Below are 18,879 nucleotides of genomic sequence, written 5' to 3' on the forward strand. Positions count from 1 at the left end.
AGTACTGCAGCACAGAAGCTTCTGGAAGAAAGCAGCGTGGGGACTACACACATATAAAGGTCATCGCAGCAGGAAATTCCCAGGTTCAGTGCTGACGTTCTGGGAGATATCACAGGCAAATGTGGCATCAGGAGAAGGAATCGTGGACAATTACCCTCTGGGCCATTCAGACTCACTGCCATGTCGCTTTTGCAGCCGAGAACAGGAAACCCACCAGGTCATAAAGAGGGAAACAACTGCAGCCCTCCCCCTCCTCTCACAGTGTAACATGCTGCCCAGTTACACTTTGGTCTGGTGTGTTTTTCTTGCCCTTTGCCTCTTCTATGCCATACGTCATTTGCATGTCTGGGCAAACTGCCTGTTTTCAGGTCTGTCCGATAAACTGTAAAGTAGTAAAGACCGGACCCGGAGTGCAACACTCTCTGATGATCGAACCATCCTCCCTTCCCCATACCTCACCCCCTCCTCAAACCAGCTTCCATTTGGGCACCTGGCCACATATCCCCACAGTGTTCCCACTTACACAGCCACCTCATCACATCTTTCAGAGAGGCCCAGAGCACCTCGATATTATGAATTACTTTCAAGTAAAAATGTAACAGTCAAACATCAGTGAGATAAAGGACCAGGTCAATGTGTCTCTGTTAGTACTGGCTTGGCTGAGAACACCACGGGAACTACCTGCCAATTCTCTAAACATTGCCATTGGATCTCTAACATTCATCTGAACAGGCTTTATTGTCTCAGTGACACCTCTGACAAGACTACACTCTGCAGGTGCGGACATGCTGTGCTGGAGTGTGGCGTGACCCCCCCCCCCGTCCCCCCTGACCTTCTGACTCAAAGACTGCGAGACCAGCAGCTAGTGTAATGCAGCCAAGCCTTCAGCATTCCTTCAATTAAAGAAAACCATGAACTGACCTTTCATCCAGTTGTTGTACATGGGATCTTGCTGTGTGTAAAATGGCTGGTTGTCACCATAACAGTTACAGCACTGAGACAAGTGATGAGCTCCTGTATAAACACAGACTGTTTCTTTCTGAACTTGTCTGAGTATCAGTGCCCTATGCAGCTCTACCCTGCTCACCTCAATCCGCTTCTCGTACTGGTCACCCTTTATGATTCTCTGTACATATATACTGGGTATGTGGACATCCTCAGGCGCAAATGTTCCGGTGTCAACTATCTCCTCGACCTGTTAAACACAGAGAGAGAACAGGGTGAATTAATCGGCAGTACCCCTTCCTTAATTCCCCTTGACTCTCCTGACTTCCCAAATTTTTGTCAGGGATTGGGTTGCAGCTGCTGGCCTGCAGGAACAACCTCACCCAAGTCACTGTTCATTACATGTCAGTGTTGGCTGGTTCATTCAACTTGAGAGATAGAAGAATGGATTCCAACTCTGAGTACATGTGCCTATTGCATGCAGTTGAATATTAGACTGCACTGTGCTCGAAGCCTCTTCAGCAGCCACGGACACAACAGAGACCTGAACAGTATTAACATTGTTAACTGCACTCAGATAGGCCAGAGAATGGCAAGCATGATGTAAAAAAAATTATACTGCTGCAGCACAGAGGGCTCTTCTGAGACTGGGTTAAGTCAGGTTTTGCGGAGAGTGTAGAGGGAGCTTTACTCTGTATCTAACCCCGTGCTGTATCTGTCCTGGGAGTGTTTGATGGGGGACAGTGTAGAGGGAGCTTTACTCTGTATCTAACCCCGTGCTGTATCTGTCCTGGGAGTGTTTGATGGGGACAGTGTAGAGGGAGTTTTACTCTGTATCTAACCCCGTGCTGTATCTGTCCTGGGAGTGTTTGATGGGGACAGTGTAGAGGGAGCTTTACTCTGTATCTAATCCCGTGCTGTTCCTGTCCTGGTTTGATACACTAACATGCCTTACCTCAATGTCAATAACGTTCACTGAACAAACCACAATCTAGCCTTTTATTTTCTAATTATTCCTTATTGGATTATTAAATTTCTCATCAACGACCTTAGATTTCGGATGTTCCTGGAAGCACTGCTGTGCTGTTTTTTTGCTCTGGCTGTGAATGTAACTGAGCGAAGGTTTGCTCTGAGCACAGGGTTTGCAGCCAGTACCAAGCGTTGGAACATGTGATTGACTTAAACAAGCAGATGAAACAATTCGTCAAGAATACTGCATTTCACTGATCAGCAAAGCAAACTAATCGAGCTGCAAACACAAAATTCCCATCGTTTCCTGCTCCACCTCCTAGCTGCAGCTCCTAGTATTTCCTTCTCCCAGATACACATCAGTGTCTGATGTGCTGCATTGGTTGCTAGGTTACCCCCTCTTCATCTCCACTCTATATGTCTGCTGTCTGAAGGACTAATTCACATGCACTATGTGCTGGGAGCAGGTTGCTGATTGATGGCTGTATTTACAGATACAGTCGTGTGGAGGATTCAAGATAGCTTTAGCAACCCTTTGTCTGTCTAGCACACACACACACACTGTCTCGTTCAGTAAAGCTCCATGTACAGGTTCAAAAACAGCTTCCATGTTAAAAATACTACTCACATACACAGAGACACACACACACAGAGACACACACACACACACAGACACACACACACACACAGAGACACACACACACACACACAGAGACACACACACACAGAGACACACACACACAGAGACAGAGACACACACACACACACAGAGACACACACACACACAGAGACAGAGACACACACACAGACACACACACACAGAGACACACACACACACACAGACACACACACACACACAGAGACACACACACACACAGAGACACACACACACACACAGACACACAGATACATAAGAACATAGGAAATAGGGACTGGAGTTGGCCATTTGGTTCTTCGAGCCTGCTCCACCATTCAACAAGATCATGGGTGATCTTCTACCTCAACACTATCTTCCCGCAGTACTCCATATCCGTAACAACCCAAACATCCATCAACCTATCCTGAATATACTCAACAACTGAGCATCCACAACTCTCTGGGGTAGAGAATTTCAAAGATTCACAACCCTTTGAGTGAAGGGATTTCTCCTCATCTCAGTCCTGAATGGCCTACTCCTTATTCTGATACTGTGACCCTGGTGTTCCAGGTCCCACAGCCAGGAGAAACATTTTCACAATGTCTACCCTGTCAAGTCCCTTAAGAAGTTTATATGTTTCAAAACTCCACACACACAGAGACAGACACAGAGACACAGACTCACACAGACAGACAGACACACACAGACAGATACCTCCACCACAGTCACTTTTGCAGCTTTACACATGGGCTGGTTGAAGTTCCGTGCAGTTTTCCTGAAAGGGAATATACAGATGTGAGACAGCAGTCCTGCAACACTGAGCCAATCTCAACACAGTCTTCACAGGCCAGGCCTGTGACCTTTGCCCTACTAATTAATGCAGGCAGGTGGGATTAGTATAGATAGGCATTATGGTCGGCATGGATGCGGTGGGCCGAAGGGCCTGTTTCTATGCTATACGACTCTATGACTCTATAGTGTCTCGATATCTCTCCACCCTGAGCACAGACACACTTGTTTAGGACAGCTCTACAGACTCTGATGTCATTATTTATGGCAGAGACAGTCAGCACAGGCAACTATTCAACCGTGGGAGAAGTTACAATGGAGCACAATCCTGTCTTTACCCGACAGCCACTCAAAGTCCTATATGATAACAACAGATTCCTTGGGGAGCAGGCACCAATGGCTCTATATACAGCCACAACCGAACAGCTTCAACTGTATTAGGATCCTGGGTAGGGCAGTGGGTCAGATTGAGGCCCTCTTCCCTCAAGGATCTGGATTTGACAAAAGAACAAAGAACAGTACAGCACAGGAACAGGCCATTCGGCCCTCCAAGCCTGCGCCGATCTTGATGCCTGCCTAAACTAACACCTTCTGCACTTCCGGGGCCCATATCCCTCTATTCCCTTCCTATTCATATATTTGTCAAGATGTCCCTTGTCAAGATGACTGAAGGGTGAAAACTCCTGTGTCTGGTGTTAATCAGTCTTACGTAAAATGAGTGGGTCGTCTGGTCTCAGACCACACACCAGACGAGTAAAACCGCAGCTAATTCACCCACCTCCAACCCTCTCCTGTTCTATGGCCAACCTCTACCCAGGTGTAGCATGACTGTCCATGTCCCCACTCATCACACTATGCTGGAGCTGAGTTTACCTCAGCACAAATTAACAACACTGCCTTCCTCCCAGTTCTGCCCCTGTCCAGCTGCTTCCAACTGGAATATGTAGCTGAAGGAGGAATTACCGGAAAACAACATTCCCGGCCCGATCCGCTTTCCAGGCCTTAATGAGGGCGAAATCTCCAGTGATCCCTCTCTCCATGATGTAGTACCGACCACTGAATTCCCGCACCTGGAGGGAAAACAGAACATGGTCAAACAACATGGTCTCCAGAATACAGAGCAAGGGGGGAGCAGAGCGAGAGACAGAGACAGAGACAGAGATAGAGATATATCCAGGGGAGGAGAGAGAGAACGAGAGAGAGAGAGCGAGAAGTCCAGGGGTGGAGAGAGAGAGCGAGAGGTCCAGGGGAGGAGAGAGAGAGCGAGAAGTCCAGGGGAGGAGAGAGAGAGCGAGTGTCCAGGGGAGGAGAGAGAGAGCAAGAGAAAGCGAGAGGTCCAGGGGAGGAGAGAGCGAGCACGAGAGGTCCAGGGGAGGAGAGAGCGAGAGCGAGAAGTCCAGGGGAGGAGAGAGCGAGAGCGAGAGGTCCAGGGGAGGAGAGAGAGAGCGCGAGGTCCAGGGGAGGAGAGAGAGAGCGAGAGAGAGAGTGAGAGGTCCAGGGGAGGAGAGCGAGAGAGAGAGTGAGAGGTCCAGGGGAGGAGAGAGAGCGCGAGAAGTCCAGGGGAGGAGAGAGAGAGCGAGAGGTCCAGGGGAGGAGAGAGAGAGCGAGAGGTCCAGGGGAGGAGGGAGAGAGCGAGAGGTCCAGGGGAGGAGGGAGAGAGCGAGAGGTCCAGGGGAGGAGGGAGAGAGCGAGAGGTCCAGGGGAGGAGGGAGAGAGCGAGAGGTCCAGGGGAGGAGGGAGAGAGCGAGAGGTCCAGGGGAGGAGGGAGAGAGCGAGAGTGGGAGTTCCAGGGGAGGAGAGAGAGCGCGAGAAGTCCAGGGGAGGAGAGAGAGAGAGCGAGAGGTCCAGGGGAGGAGAGAGAGAGCGAGAGAGAGAGTGAGAGGTCCAGGGGAGGAGAGCGAGAGAGAGAGTGAGAGGTCCAGGGGAGGAGAGAGAGCGCGAGAAGTCCAGGGGAGGAGAGAGAGAGCGAGAGGTCCAGGGGAGGAGAGAGAGAGCGAGAAGTCCAGGGGAGGAGAGAGAGAGCGAGTGTCCAGGGGAGGAGAGAGAGAACGAGAGAGAGAGAGCGAGAAGTCCAGGGGTGGAGAGAGAGAGCGAGAGGTCCAGGGGAGGAGAGAGAGAGCGAGAAGTCCAGGGGAGGAGAGAGAGAGCGAGTGTCCAGGGGAGGAGAGAGAGAGCAAGAGAAAGCGAGAGGTCCAGGGGAGGAGAGAGCGAGAGCGAGAGGTCCAGGGGAGGAGAGAGCGAGTGCGAGAGGTCCAGGGGAGGAGAGAGAGAGCGCGAGGTCCAGGGGAGGAGAGAGAGAGCGAGAGAGAGAGTGAGAGGTCCAGGGGAGGAGAGCGAGAGAGAGAGTGAGAGGTCCAGGGGAGGAGAGAGAGCGCGAGAAGTCCAGGGGAGGAGAGAGAGAGCGAGAGGTCCAGGGGAGGAGGGAGAGAGCGAGAGGTCCAGGGGAGGAGGGAGAGAGCGAGAGGTCCAGGGGAGGAGGGAGAGAGCGAGAGGTCCAGGGGAGGAGGGAGAGAGCGAGAGGTCCAGGGGAGGAGGGAGAGAGCGAGAGGTCCAGGGGAGGAGGGAGAGAGCGAGAGGTCCAGGGGAGGAGGGAGAGAGCGAGAGGTCCAGGGGAGGAGGGAGAGAGCGAGAGGTCCAGGGGAGGAGGGAGAGAGCGAGAGTGGGAGGTCCAGGGGAGGAGGGAGAGAGCGAGAGTGGGAGGTCCAGGGGAGGAGAGAGAGCGCGAGAAGTCCAGGGGAGGAGAGAGAGAGAGCGAGAGGTCCAGGGGAGGAGAGAGAGAGCGAGAGAGAGAGTGAGAGGTCCAGGGGAGGAGAGCGAGAGAGAGAGTGAGAGGTCCAGGGGAGGAGAGAGAGCGCGAGAAGTCCAGGGGAGGAGAGAGAGAGCGAGAGGTCCAGGGGAGGAGGGAGAGAGCGAGAGGTCCAGGGGAGGAGGGAGAGAGCGAGAGGTCCAGGGGAGGAGGGAGAGAGCGAGAGGTCCAGGGGAGGAGGGAGAGAGCGAGAGGTCCAGGGGAGGAAGGAGAGAGCGAGAGGTCCAGGGGAGGAGGGAGAGAGCGAGAGTGGGAGGTCCAGGGGAGGAGGGAGAGAGCGAGAGTGGGAGGTCCAGGGGAGGAGGGAGAGAGTGAGAGTGGGAGGTCCAGGGGAGGAGGGAGAGAGCGAGAGTGGGAGGTCCAGGGGAGGAGAGAGAGCGCGAGAAGTCCAGGGGAGGAGAGAGAGAGAGCGAGAGGTCCAGGGGAGGAGGGAGAGAGCGAGAGGTCCAGGGGAGGAGGGAGAGAGCGAGAGTGAGAGGTCCAGGGGAGGAGAGAGAGAGCGCGAGAGGTCCAGGGGAGGAGAGAGAGAGCGCGAGAGGTCCAGGGGAGGAGAGAGAGAGCGCAAGAGGTCCAGGGGAGGAGGGAGAGAGCGAGAGGTCCAGGGGAGGAGGGAGAGAGCGAGAGGTCCAGGGGAGGAGGGAGAGAGCGAGAGGTCCAGGGGAGGAGGGAGAGAGCGAGAGGTCCAGGGGAGGAGGGAGAGAGCGAGAGGTCCAGGGGAGGAGGGAGAGAGCGAGAGGTCCAGGGGAGGAGGGAGAGAGCGAGAGGTCCAGGGGAGGAGGGAGAGAGCGAGAGGTCCAGGGGAGGAGGGAGAGAGCGAGAGGTCCAGGGGAGGAGGGAGAGAGCGAGAGGTCCAGGGGAGGAGGGAGAGAGCGAGAGGTCCAGGGGAGGAGGGAGAGAGCGAGAGGTCCAGGGGAGGAGGGAGAGAGCGAGAGGTCCAGGGGAGGAGGGAGAGAGCGAGAGGTCCAGGGGAGGAGGGAGAGAGCGAGAGGTCCAGGGGAGGAGGGAGAGAGCGAGAGGTCCAGGGGAGGAGGGAGAGAGCGAGAGGTCCAGGGGAGGAGGGAGAGAGCGAGAGGTCCAGGGGAGCAGGGAGAGAGCGAGAGTGAGAGGTCCAGGGGAGGAGAGAGAGCGCGAGAAGTCCAGGGGAGGAGAGGGAGAGCGAGAGGTCCAGGGGAGGAGAGAGAGAGCGAGAGGTCCAGGGGAGCAGGGAGAGAGAGAGAGCGAGAGGCCCAGGGGAGGAGGGAGAGAGTGAGAGGTCCAGGGGAGGAGGGAGAGAGCGAGAGTGCGAGGTCCAGGGGAGGAGAGAGAGAGCGAGAGTGAGAGGTCCAGGGGAGGAGAGAGAGAGCGAGAGTGAGAGGTCCAGGGGAGGAGGGAGAGAGCGAGAGGTCCAGGGGAGGAGGGAGAGAGCGAGAGGTCCAGGGGAGGAGGGAGAGAGCGAGAGTGAGAGGTCCAGGGGAGGAGAGTGAGAGCGAGAGTGAGAGGTCCAGGGGAGCAGGGAGAGAGCGAGAGTGAGAGGTCCAGGGGAGGAGGGAGAGAGCGAGAGTGAGAGGTCCAGGGGAGGAGGGAGAGAGCGAGAGTGAGAGGTCCAGGGGAGGAGGGAGAGAGCGAGAGTGAGAGGTCCAGGGGAGGAGGGAGAGAGCGAGAGTGAGAGGTCCAGGGGAGGAGAGAGAGAGCGAGAATGAGAGGTCCAGGAGAGGAGGGAGAGAGTGAGAGGTCCAGGGGAGGAGGGAGAGAGCGAGAGTGAGAGGTCCAGGGGAGGAGAGAGAGAGCGAGAGGTCCAGGGGAGGAGGGAGAGAGCGAGAGGTCCAGGGGAGGAGGGAGAGAGCGAGAGTGAGATTTCCAGGGGAGGAGAGTGAGCTGGGAGTTAGAATGAGAGGGAGGTACAGACTAATGTGATTCATTGTACACATTTCTTTAATTTAGAACTTAGTTACAGAACATGGGCCTAAGTTTCAGGCAGTGTGCCGGAGAATAGCAACAGCTGATAGCACTTTCATCTTGCCGGTAGGCTGTGCAATCACGTGACACTCCAGAGACTTGAGCACAAAACCTAGGCTGACACATCCATGCAGTAGTGAGGGAGTGCTGCACTGTCAGTGGTGCTGTCTTTCAGATGAAAGCCTGCTCCGCCGTTTGTAAAATAATCCTAAAGAACTTTTCGAAATGTAGGAAGATCGCAAAGTGTCCTGGCCATGTGAGCAGTCGGCTTATTTTAAAAACCCATCTGTTTACCGGGACTGTTCTTTAAGGTAAGAAGCTGCTGACCGCAGACTCCCAGCAACATGGCTGAATCCAAACCCCCTCTGCAGTGGCCCAGAAATTGGCTCAATTATATCAAAACCCTGGGTCATTACAGATGGGCAATAAATGCCAACCTTGCAAAGACACCAGCATTCTGGGAACGATTAAGGCAAAATTGGCAACAGGAGCAGTCAGGGAAAAGAACAGCAGGTAGCTGATGGGTCGTTACCTCTCTGGGTTCACTTGCGATGCAGATACTGCCATCCTTATTATATTTAATTGGGGCCCCTCCTTCTTCGATAAGCGTGCCGTATGCTGTGGGGGTGAAGAATGCTGGGATGCCTGCACCACCGGCACGGATTCTTTCAGCTAAAGTTCCCTAAAAGGATGAGATGAGTGAATAGTCAGTCAGGATGTAACAAAGATCAAAAGTACTCGAAAACCCTGAGCGGCACACTGCAAATAAATAGCAATATTGGAACCACATGCTGAGTAGATATATACAGCACTCCAATTATGTCTCTTTGGTGGCTCTTTCAGCTCAACAAGGAAAATGGAGCAGTTTCTATTGCACACTCTGAGTATTAACATCAAACACTCCCAGAACAGGAACAACACGGGGTTAGATACAGAGTAAAGCTCCCTCTACACTGTCCCCATCAAACACTCCCAGGACAGGTACAGCACGGGGTTAGATACCCGCCTCTCGGGAATGCCCTCCGTGCCATTCCAATTGGCGTGGAGGGGTTTCCTGTACGGGCTGCTCCTGCACACTCTCCACTTCCTCGCCCTCGTCAGCCGGCCGGACACGCCCTGGCGGTCCGCGTTGCCAACTGGCGGCGAGGGGAAACCCCGATGGAGGTCTCTCTACGCGGGAGTCTTCCCCCTTTACATCGGGGACCTGGGGTGGAGGGTGCTGCACAGAGCAGTCCCGTGCAATAGGCTTTTAAGTAGGTTCACGGACTCCCAGGCCAGCTGTACTTTCTGCGGCCTGGACGAGTCCGTGTTCCACATTTATACGGAGTGTGCGAGGTTGCAGCCCCTATTTGAGTATCTGAAGGGGCTGCTCCTCAAATTCTGACTGCACTTCAGTCCCACGCTCCTGATCTTTGGGCACCCGGTGCGGAGGGGCTCGGGCCGGGAGGAGGATCTCCTCGTCGGTCTGCTCCTGGGCCTGGCCAAGGTGGCAATTCACAGGTCCAGGTTCCGTGCCGTCGGGGGGTCCGTCCTCCCCGATTGCCTGCCCCTCTTCCGCGGTTACGTTCGCGCCCGGGTGTCCCTGGAAAAGGAGCATGCGGTGTCAGCCGGTACGCTTGAGGCCTTCCGCGACCGGTGGGCACCGCAGGGACTGGAGTGCATCGTCGATGCCGAGAATGGCATTTTAATTTGAGTTTTTTGTTTATTTATCTGTTTTAATAAAGTTATTTTAAAACTGTAAATATGTACATAAAGGGGGCCTGAGGGATAAAGGCCCCCTCGATCTGAAAAAATATAAAAGGGGCCTGGGGTATAAAGGTCACCTTGTAAAAAAAAACTGGGGTTAGATACAGAGTAAATCTAAAAAAAAAAAAAAAAATGGGGATTGGCTCCTCTCTGATTGGGAATACTGAGTGCCTCAACGAGGTGCAGCTGATAGTGCTGCAGTCAGTTGCTGGAGGTGCTGCTGGAGAGGGAACTGCAAAAACCTTTCAACAACTTTTGCTGCAGAGGAGGAAAGACTTTGAAAAAGGCTGTATTTCGAGGTGGGTGTCGAGCACCAAACTTTCATTTCATTTGGACTGTTGTGGGAGGTGGAAGAGGCCAGAAGAACAAGGGGTGGGGGCTATACAATTCTGCAGGGAGCTGTGCAGTTGCACTAAAGTTGCAGGGAAGCTCCCTCCCCACCCCAATTGCCCAGCCTGAGTCAGCTGAAGCTGCCTGGCTAATAGAGACATAAGGATCGAACTAGAGCCTGGGCAGCTTTCGGCTGACCCAGGTGAAGACCGCTCCCACAACCAGAAGACCAGAAGTGTTGCAGTGCTCTGAGTACCACCCTTTAAGGGGGAAAAAAGCAAAGTCATCGCTTGCAGCCTGTCTTTCCCATTTCCTGTAACCCTCAGCCTCTCCCCAAACCTCCTCGTGGGTTTCTTTGTTTGTTTGTTTGCTTACCTGTAAATTGGGGGTGGGTTTGGCTCTTGAGCCATGGCAAGCCCATCATCACCGGTGGCGGGGCCTTCTCATACCGATGCGGCTGTAGCCTCTGTGGCCGCCCGTGTGACCCCGTCACCTTTTAAATTCATTACTTCAAGCCATGGGGTAAAGAGCTATCCCCAGCCCAATATGTCTATAGAGGCCTGTGTAAAGGCAATGGCCGAGGTTGTCGGCCCCTCGGCCATTGTGGCAGCCTCAAAAATGTACGGGAAGGCTGTGTTCTTCCTGAAGACCGAGCGGGCCGTGTCCCTGGCCCTGAGTAAAGGGCTCACTGTGGGTGGGACTTTCCTGCCGGTGGACCCTCTAGGGGCCACTGTGCAGCGGATAATCTTATAAAATGTCCTGCCCTTTATTCCCAGTGAGCTCCTCCTTCCCCACCTGCACCACATGGGGGAGGTGAGGTCGGGGATCACCCCAGTCCGGCTTGGTCTTCGGGAGCACAGTCTCCAACATGTCTACTCCTTCCGCCACCAGTTATTTATGCAGCTGGCGCGGGAGGAGGACACGGAGGGCCAATTTTATGTGGAGTTCCAGGGGACGGCCTACCGCGTCTTTTGGACCTCGGACGGGGCGCGGTGCCACGTCTGCAAGGGGGTGGGGCATGTTCGTAAGAACTGCCTCAACCTCCCGGCCGCCAGCTCCACCTCGGCGGCCCAGGGTCCTCCCACTCCCCCCACACATCCAACAGACACCGCTCAGTCGGTTCCGGAGGCTGTGGTTTTCACAGCCTCCAGCGGGGAGGGGAGTGCCCGTCCGAGTGGAAGGAAGACGCAGAGGCAAAAGAAACATCAAGAGGCGCGTCCCCTGGACACATTGAAACCACCCGAGCCTGAGCTCAGCCCAAAGCCCGTTCTCACGGAATCCACCTGTCCCAGGGCTGGGCTCAGGCCCCGGGTGACCAAAAAAAAAGGAGGGTGCGGAGGCCTCTGATGACATGGAGATCTCTGAGCCTCTGCGCCCTAGTGCGAAAAAGAGGAGAAGGCACCCCTCCACTGAAATAACACAGGGCCCTGAGGCGCAGGGCCCATCTGTTGGAGGGGAGCTGTCTCCTGTTTCGGGTCCTCAGGTTCCCCCTACCGCCACCACCAAGGCTGCAAAGTCCGGGCAGGAGCTCCCTATTCCTCAGGATGGAGGGGAGGGGAAGGCCCCGGTACATGAGGCCCCTCCTGAAGGAGTAAGTGGGGCCCTGCTTGTGGTGGGGGAGCCTGGGGACGCCGCCCATTCTGCCACTGCTACTGGGTCGGGTGCCCTGAATGAAGGGGAGGGTGAGGCCCCAGAGGGTCGGCCCTCCCAGCCGGAGTCCACCTAGAGACACCCGACCCGGTTATAACCGAGAATGCTGCCCCATCTGCTGGGCCTGTGGGTGCTGGCAGAGAAGGAGATGGCCTCCTCTCTCCGCCTCCAGTCTCGGCTCCGGCTGGTTTTCCGGAGTCGGGAACTTCTGTCTCCCCTGGACCACTCATTGCCCTGGGGACGGAGGTGGAGGGGGGTCCTGATCCGCTGGTGCCTACAGGCTCCAGTTTCACAATAGAACCCAGAGTGGACTCCTCCACCATCGATCCTGGGGGTGGGATCGTGACGGAGGCGGGACCAGCTGGCACAGCCGGGCCGTCCGCCCCACAGTGTGTGGTGGATGTGTCGGCCGCTGGCGGTGATGACCCGGAGGAGGATGGGGATTTGGTGCGGGGCACGGAGGATGATCTTGATTCCATCGCCAGTGAGGTGGTGGAGTCCCTCGTGCCTCCCACCGAATCTCCTCTCATCCCCACGGCGGAACTCTGGGATTTCCTCGCGGCTTGCAGGGGTTGCCGCAATAAAGTTCAGCTGGCCCTCGACCGTTGGTCGACTCTGGCGCTGATCATCCAGTCCGTCCGTGCCGCCCTCGAGAAAGCGGGCAAGCGCGCGGACGTGAAACTGGTTGAGAGGCGCCGTTTTAATGTGTTCCTCAATGGGTTGCTGGGGGAGTGGAGGGCCAGGTGCACTGTCCCAGTCGGCTGTCCGGGCGGCCGACTCCGGGGACGGTCCGGCGAGCGGAGGAGTAGCCGAAGCCCCCGGGACGCCCCTCACTGCGGGTGGCGAGGGGGCTCGGGAGTGCGGAGCGATCCCGGCCGAGCTGATCCCCGCTTGGCTGGAATTGCTCATCAGACCCAGGCCCCGAAACCCTCCTCGGGAGCCGGTCCCGCACAACCCGAGCCGCCTCTTAGAAATGCCCTCCGTTTCATTCCAATCGGCGCGGAGGGGTTTCCTGTACGGGCTGCTCCTGCACACTCTCCACTTCCTCACCCTCGTCAGCCAGCCGGACATGTCCTGGCGGTCTGCGTTGCCATCTGGCGATGAGGGGAAACCCCGACGGAGGTCTCTCTACGCGGGAGTCTTCCCCCTTTACATCGGGGACCTGGAGTGGAGGGTGCTGCACAGAGCAGTCCCGTGCAATAGACTTTTAGTTCGGTTCACGAACTCCCAGGCCGCCTGTACTTTCTGCGGCCAGGACGAGTCCGTGTTTCACATATATATGGAGTGTGTGAGGTTGCAGCCCCTATTTGAGTATTTGAAGGGGCTGCTCCTCAAGTTCTGGCAGCACTTCAGTCCCACGCTCCTGATCTTTGGGCACCCGGTGAGGAGGGACGTGGGCCGGGAGGAGAATCTCCTCGTCGGTCTGCTCCTGGGCCTGGCCAAGGTGGCAATTCACAGGTCCAGGAGCTGTCAGGGGGGTCCGTCCTCCCCGATTGCCTGCCCCTCTTCCGAGGTTATGTTCGCACCCAGGTGTCCCTGGAGAAGGAGCATACGGTGTCCACCGGTACGCTTGAGGCCTTCCGCGACCGGTGGGCACCGGAGGAGCAGGAGTGCATCATTGATGCCAAGAATGGAACTTTAATTTCAGTTTTGTTTTATTTATCTGTTTTTCATAAAGTTATTTATTTAAAAATGTATATAAAGGGGGCCTTGGGAATAAGCCTCCTCAAGCAAAATAAAAGGAGCCTGGGGTATCAAGGCCACCTTATGCAGCCCAGCCTCTACCAGTCATGGATGAGCTGGACGAACAGCCAACAAAATCGGAACTCAATGATGCCATTGATTCTCTAGCCAGTGGAAAATCCCCTGGAAAGGACGGCATTACCCCTGAAATCATCGAGCGCCAAGCCTGCTATACTCTCAGCACTCCATGAACTGCTTTGCCTGTGCTGGGATGAGGGAGCAGGACCACAGGACATGTGCAATGCCAATATCATCACTCTCTATAAGAACAAGGGTGACCGCAGTGACTGCAACAACTACCGTGGAATCTCCCTGCTCAGCATAGTGGGGAAAGTCTTCACTGGAGTCGCTTTAAACAGGCTCCAGAAGCTGGCTGAGCATGTCTACCCTGAGGCACAGTGTGGCTTTTGAGCAGAGAGATCGACCATTGACATGCTGTTCTCCCTTTGCCAGATACAGGAGAAATGCCGTGAACAACAGATGCCCCTCTACGTTGCTTTCATTGATTTCACCAAAGCCTTTGACCTAGTCAGCAGACGTGGTCTCTTCAGACTACTAGAAAAGATTGGAAGTCCACCAAAGCTACTAAGTATCATCACCTCATTCCATGACAATATGAAAGGCACAATTCAACATAGCGGCACCTCATCAGACCCCTTTCCTATCCTGAGTGGTGTGAAACAGGGCTGTGTTCTCACACCTACACTTTTTGGGATTTTCTTCTCCCTGCTGCTCTCACATACGTTCAAGTTTTCAGAAGAAGGAATATTCCTCCACACAAGATCAGATGGCAGGTTGTTCAACCTTGCCCGTCTAAGAGCGAAGACCAAAGTACGGAAAGTCCTCATCAGGGAACTCCTCTTTGCTGATGATGCTGCATTAACATCCCACACTGAAGAGTGTCTGCAGAGACTCATTGACAGGTTTGCGGCTGCCTGCAATGAATTTGGCCGAATCATCAACCTCAAGAAAACGAAAATCATGGGACAGGATGTCAGAAATGCTCCATCCATCAATATTGGCGACCATGCTCTGGAAGTGGTTCAAGAGTTCACCTACCTGGGCTCAACTATCACCAGTAACCTGTCTCTCGATGCAGAAATCAACAAGCGCATGGGAAAGGCTTCCACTGCTATGTCAAGACTGGCCAAGAGAGTGTGGGAAAATGGCGCACTGACACGGAACACAAAAGTCCGAGTATATCAAGCCTGTGTCCTCAGTACCTTGCTCTATGGCAGCGAGGCCTGGACAATGTATGTCAGCCAATAGCAGCATCTCAACTCATTCCATCTTCGCTGCCTCCGGAGAATCCTTGGCATCAGGTGGCAGGACCGTATCTCCAACACAGAAGTCCTCGAGGCGGCCAACATCCCCAGCATATACACCCTACTGAGCCAGCAGGGCTTGAGATGGCTTGGCCATGTGAGCCACATGGAAGATGGCAGGATCCCCAAAGACACATTGTACAGCGAGCTCGCTACTGGTATCAGACCCACCGGCCGTCCATGTCTCCGCTTTAAAGACGTCTGCAAACGTGACATGAAGTCCTGTGACATTGATCACAAGTCGTGGGAGTCAGTTGCCAGTGATCGCCAGAGTTGGCGGGCAGCCAGAAAGGCGGGGCTAAAGAGTGGCGAGTCGAAGAGACTTAGCAGTTGGCAGGAAAAAAGACAGAAGTGCAAGGAGAGAGTCAACTGTGTAACAGCCCCGACAACCAACTTTATCTGCAGCACCTGTGGAAGAGTCTATCACTCTAGAATTGGCCTTTATAGCCACTCCAGACGCTGCACAAACCACTGATCCATGTCTAGCAGCTTACCCTTGTCTCTCGAGACAAGGAGGCCAAAGAAAAAGAAGATATTAAAAAAAACAGGTTAGATACAAGGGGCCTGGGATTTTAACGCCACCTTAAGAAGTTTAAAAAACAGGTTAGACACAGAGTAAAGTTCACTGTACACTATCCCTAACAAACACACCCAGGGAAGGGACAGCAGATACAGATTTAGTTCTCTGTTGAATGATATAGCTCAACCCAGAGCAATGCCCCATGCGGCATCATTTTATGTTTGTAATGCATCCGTGCCTCCTGATAATATTAGTCGTCTAATTCTCACCAGCTGAAGCTGTATTGAGACCTATTTTATTTCCTTGGACTATCACTGCTCGGGGATGGGAGCAGGCAAGCGGAGATAGAGAGAGACATTGCATCCTGTCAGCCTGTGCTGGCTCCAAGCCTGGCTCTCAGGGTGAAAGGTCAGTATTGAACACAAAACTCCAATCATTTCTGCCAGTTTCCCAAACACTTGACTGATATTAACAATAAATTTCCAGCTGCCCCCAGTAGAGATATTCCTCACCTGTGGTGTCAGCTCCACTTCCAAGTCCCCGGAGAGGTACTGTCGCTCAAACTCTGCATTCTCCCCCACGTACGATGCAATCATCCGTTTGATCTGCTTGGTGTGCAGCAAAAGACCGAGGCCAAAATTATCCACTCTGTAGGGAGAGTAGCAGGGGAGACACTCAGTGTGAACTGTCACCCCTCCCCCCCCACCCCCACCCCCCCCCTCGCTCGGAGTGAACTGTCACCTCCTCCTCGCTCAGAGTGAACTGTCACCTCCCCCTCGCTCAGAGTGAACTGTCACCTCCCCCTCGCTCAGAGTGAACTGTCACCTCCTCCTCGCTCAGAGTGAACTGTCACCTCCCCCTCGCTCAGAGTGAACTGTCACCTCCTCCTCGCTCAGAGTGCACTGTCACCCCGCCCCCCCTCGCTCAGAGTGAACTGTCACCTCCTCCTCGCTCAGAGTGAACTGTCACCTCCCCCTCGCTCAGAGTGAACTGTCACCTCCCCCTCGCTCAGAGTGAACTGTCACCTCCCCCTCGCTCAGAGTGAACTGTCACCTCCTCCTCGCTCAGAGTGAACTGTCACCTCCTCCTCGCTCAGAGTGAACTGTCACCTCCCCCTCGCTCAGAGTGAACTGTCACCTCCTCCTGGCTCAGAGTGAACTGTCACCTCCCCCTCGCTCAGAGTGAACTGTCACCTCCTCCTGGCTCAGAGTGAACTGTCACCTCCCCCTCGCTCAGAGTGAACTGTCACCTCCCCCTCGCTCAGAGTGAACTGTCACCTCCTCGCTCAGAGTGAACTGTCACCTCCCCCTCGCTCAGAGTGAACTGTCACCCCCTCCTCGCTCAGAGTGAACTGTCACCTCCTCCTCGCTCAGAGTGAACTGTCACCTCCCCCTCGCTCAGAGTGAACTGTCACCTCCCCCTCGCTCAGAGTGAACTGTCACCTCCCCCTCGCTCAGAGTGAACTGTCACCTCCTCCTCGCTCAGAGTGAACTGTCACCTCCTCCTCGCTCAGAGTGAACTGTCACCTCCCCCTCGCTCAGAGTGAACTGTCACCTCCCCCTCGCTCAGAGTGAACTGTCACCTCCCCCTCGCTCAGAGTGAACTGTCACCTCCCCCTCGCTCAGAGTGAACTGTCACCTCCACCTCGCTCAGACTGAACTGTCATCACCTCCCCCTCGCTCAGAGTGAACTGTCACCTCCCCCTCGCTCAGAGTGAACTGTCACCCCCCCCCCCCCCCCCGCTCAGTGTGAACTGTCACCTCCACCTCGCTCAGACTGAACTGTCATCACCTCCTCGCTCAGAGTGAACTGTAACCTCCCCCTCGCTCAGAGTGAACTGTAACCTCCCCCTCGCTCAGAGTGAACTGTCACCTCCACCTCGCTCAGACTGAACTGTCATCACCTCCTCGCTCAGAGTGAACTGTCACCTCCCCCTCGCTCAGAGTGAACTGTCACCTCCCCCTCGCTCAGAGTGAACTGTCACCTCCCCCTCGCTCAGAGTGAACTGTCACCTCCCCCTCGCTCAGAGTGAACTGTCACCTCCCCCTCGCTCAGAGTGAACTGTCACCTCCTGGTTCAGAGTGAACTGTCACCTCCCCATCGCTCAGAGTGAACTGTCACCTCCCCCTCCGTCAGAGTGAACTGTCACCTCCTGGCTCAGAGTGAACTGTCACCTCCCCCTCCGTCAGAGTGAACTGTCACCTCCTGGCTCAGAGTGAACTGTCACCTCCCCCTCGCTCAGAGTGAACTGTAACCTCCCCCTCGCTCAGAGTGAACTGTAACCTCCCCCTCGCTCAGAGTGAACTGTCACCTCCACCTCGCTCAGACTGAACTGTCATCACCTCCTCGCTCAGAGTGAACTGTCACCTCCCCCTCGCTCAGAGTGAACTGTCACCTCCCCCTCGCTCAGAGTGAACTGTCACCTCCCCCTCGCTCAGAGTGAACTGTCACCTCCTGGTTCAGAGTGAACTGTCACCTCCCCATCGCTCAGAGTGAACTGTCACCTCCCCCTCCGTCAGAGTGAACTGTCACCTCCTGGCTCAGAGTGAACTGTCACCCCCCCCCTCGCTCAGAGTGAACTGTCACCCCCCCCCTCGCTCAGAGTGAACTGTCACCTCCCCCTCGCTCAGAGTGAACTGTCACCCCGCCCCCCCTCGCTCAGAGTGAACTGTCACCCCACCCCCCCTCGCTCAGAGTGAACTGTCACCTCCTCCTCGCTCAGAGTGAACTGTCACCTCCCCCTCGCTCAGAGTGAACTGTCACCTCCCCCTCGCTCAGAGTGAACTGTCACCTCCCCCTCGCTCAGAGTGAACTGTCACCTCCCCCTCGCTCAGAGTGAACTGTCACCTCCCCCTCGCTCAGAGTGAACTGTCACCTCCTCCTGGCTCAGAGTGAACTGTCACCTCCCCCTCGCTCAGAGTGAACTGTCACCTCCCCCTCGCTCAGAGTGAACTGTCACCCCGCCCCCCCTCGCTCAGAGTGAACTGTCACCCCGCCCCCCCTCGCTCAGAGTGAACTGTCACCTCCTCCTCGCTCAGAGTGAACTGTCACCTCCCCCTCGCTCAGAGTGAACTGTCACCTCCCCCTCGCTCAGAGTGAACTGTCACCTCCCCCTCGCTCAGAGTGAACTGTCACCTCCTCCTCGCTCAGAGTGAACTGTCACCCCCCCCTCGCTCAGAGTGAACTGTCACCTCCTCCTCGCTCAGAGTGAACTGTCACCTCCCCCTCGCTCAGAGTGAACTGTCACCTCCTCCTCGCTCAGAGTGAACTGTCACCCACTCGCTCAGAGTGAACTGTCACCTCCCCCTCGCTCAGAGTGAACTGTCACCTCCCCCTCGCTCAGAGTGAACTGTCACCTCCCCCTCGCTCAGAGTGAACTGTCACCCCCCCCTCGCTCAGAGTGAACTGTCACCCCCCCCTCGCTCAGAGTGAACTGTCACCCCCTCCTCGCTCAGAGTGAACTGTCACCTCCCCCTCGCTCAGA

At 55.4% G+C, this 18,879-nt stretch overlaps 1 protein-coding gene across 2 annotated transcripts in view; it reads right to left on the bottom strand.

Annotated features, from left to right (window-relative positions):
• LOC137368880 (succinyl-CoA:3-ketoacid coenzyme A transferase 1, mitochondrial-like) overlaps positions 1–18,879 on the bottom strand; it is a 134,878-nt gene that overhangs the window by 108,136 nt on the left and 7,863 nt on the right. For both annotated transcript variants that reach the window (XM_068029112.1, XM_068029113.1), the window contains exons 2-6: positions 15,908–16,043; positions 8,614–8,763; positions 4,304–4,410; positions 3,266–3,326; positions 1,088–1,195 (exon numbers count right to left, since the gene is read on the bottom strand). In XM_068029112.1, coding sequence (XP_067885213.1) covers positions 1,088–1,195; positions 3,266–3,326; positions 4,304–4,410; positions 8,614–8,763; positions 15,908–15,991 — 510 coding nt within the window. In that variant the 5' untranslated portion in view covers positions 15,992–16,043. The remainder of the gene's footprint in view (positions 1–1,087; positions 1,196–3,265; positions 3,327–4,303; positions 4,411–8,613; positions 8,764–15,907; positions 16,044–18,879) is intronic.

The sequence above is a fragment of the Heterodontus francisci genome, chromosome 4 (assembly GCF_036365525.1).
Source record: "Heterodontus francisci isolate sHetFra1 chromosome 4, sHetFra1.hap1, whole genome shotgun sequence".
Taxonomy (NCBI): domain Eukaryota; kingdom Metazoa; phylum Chordata; class Chondrichthyes; order Heterodontiformes; family Heterodontidae; genus Heterodontus; species Heterodontus francisci.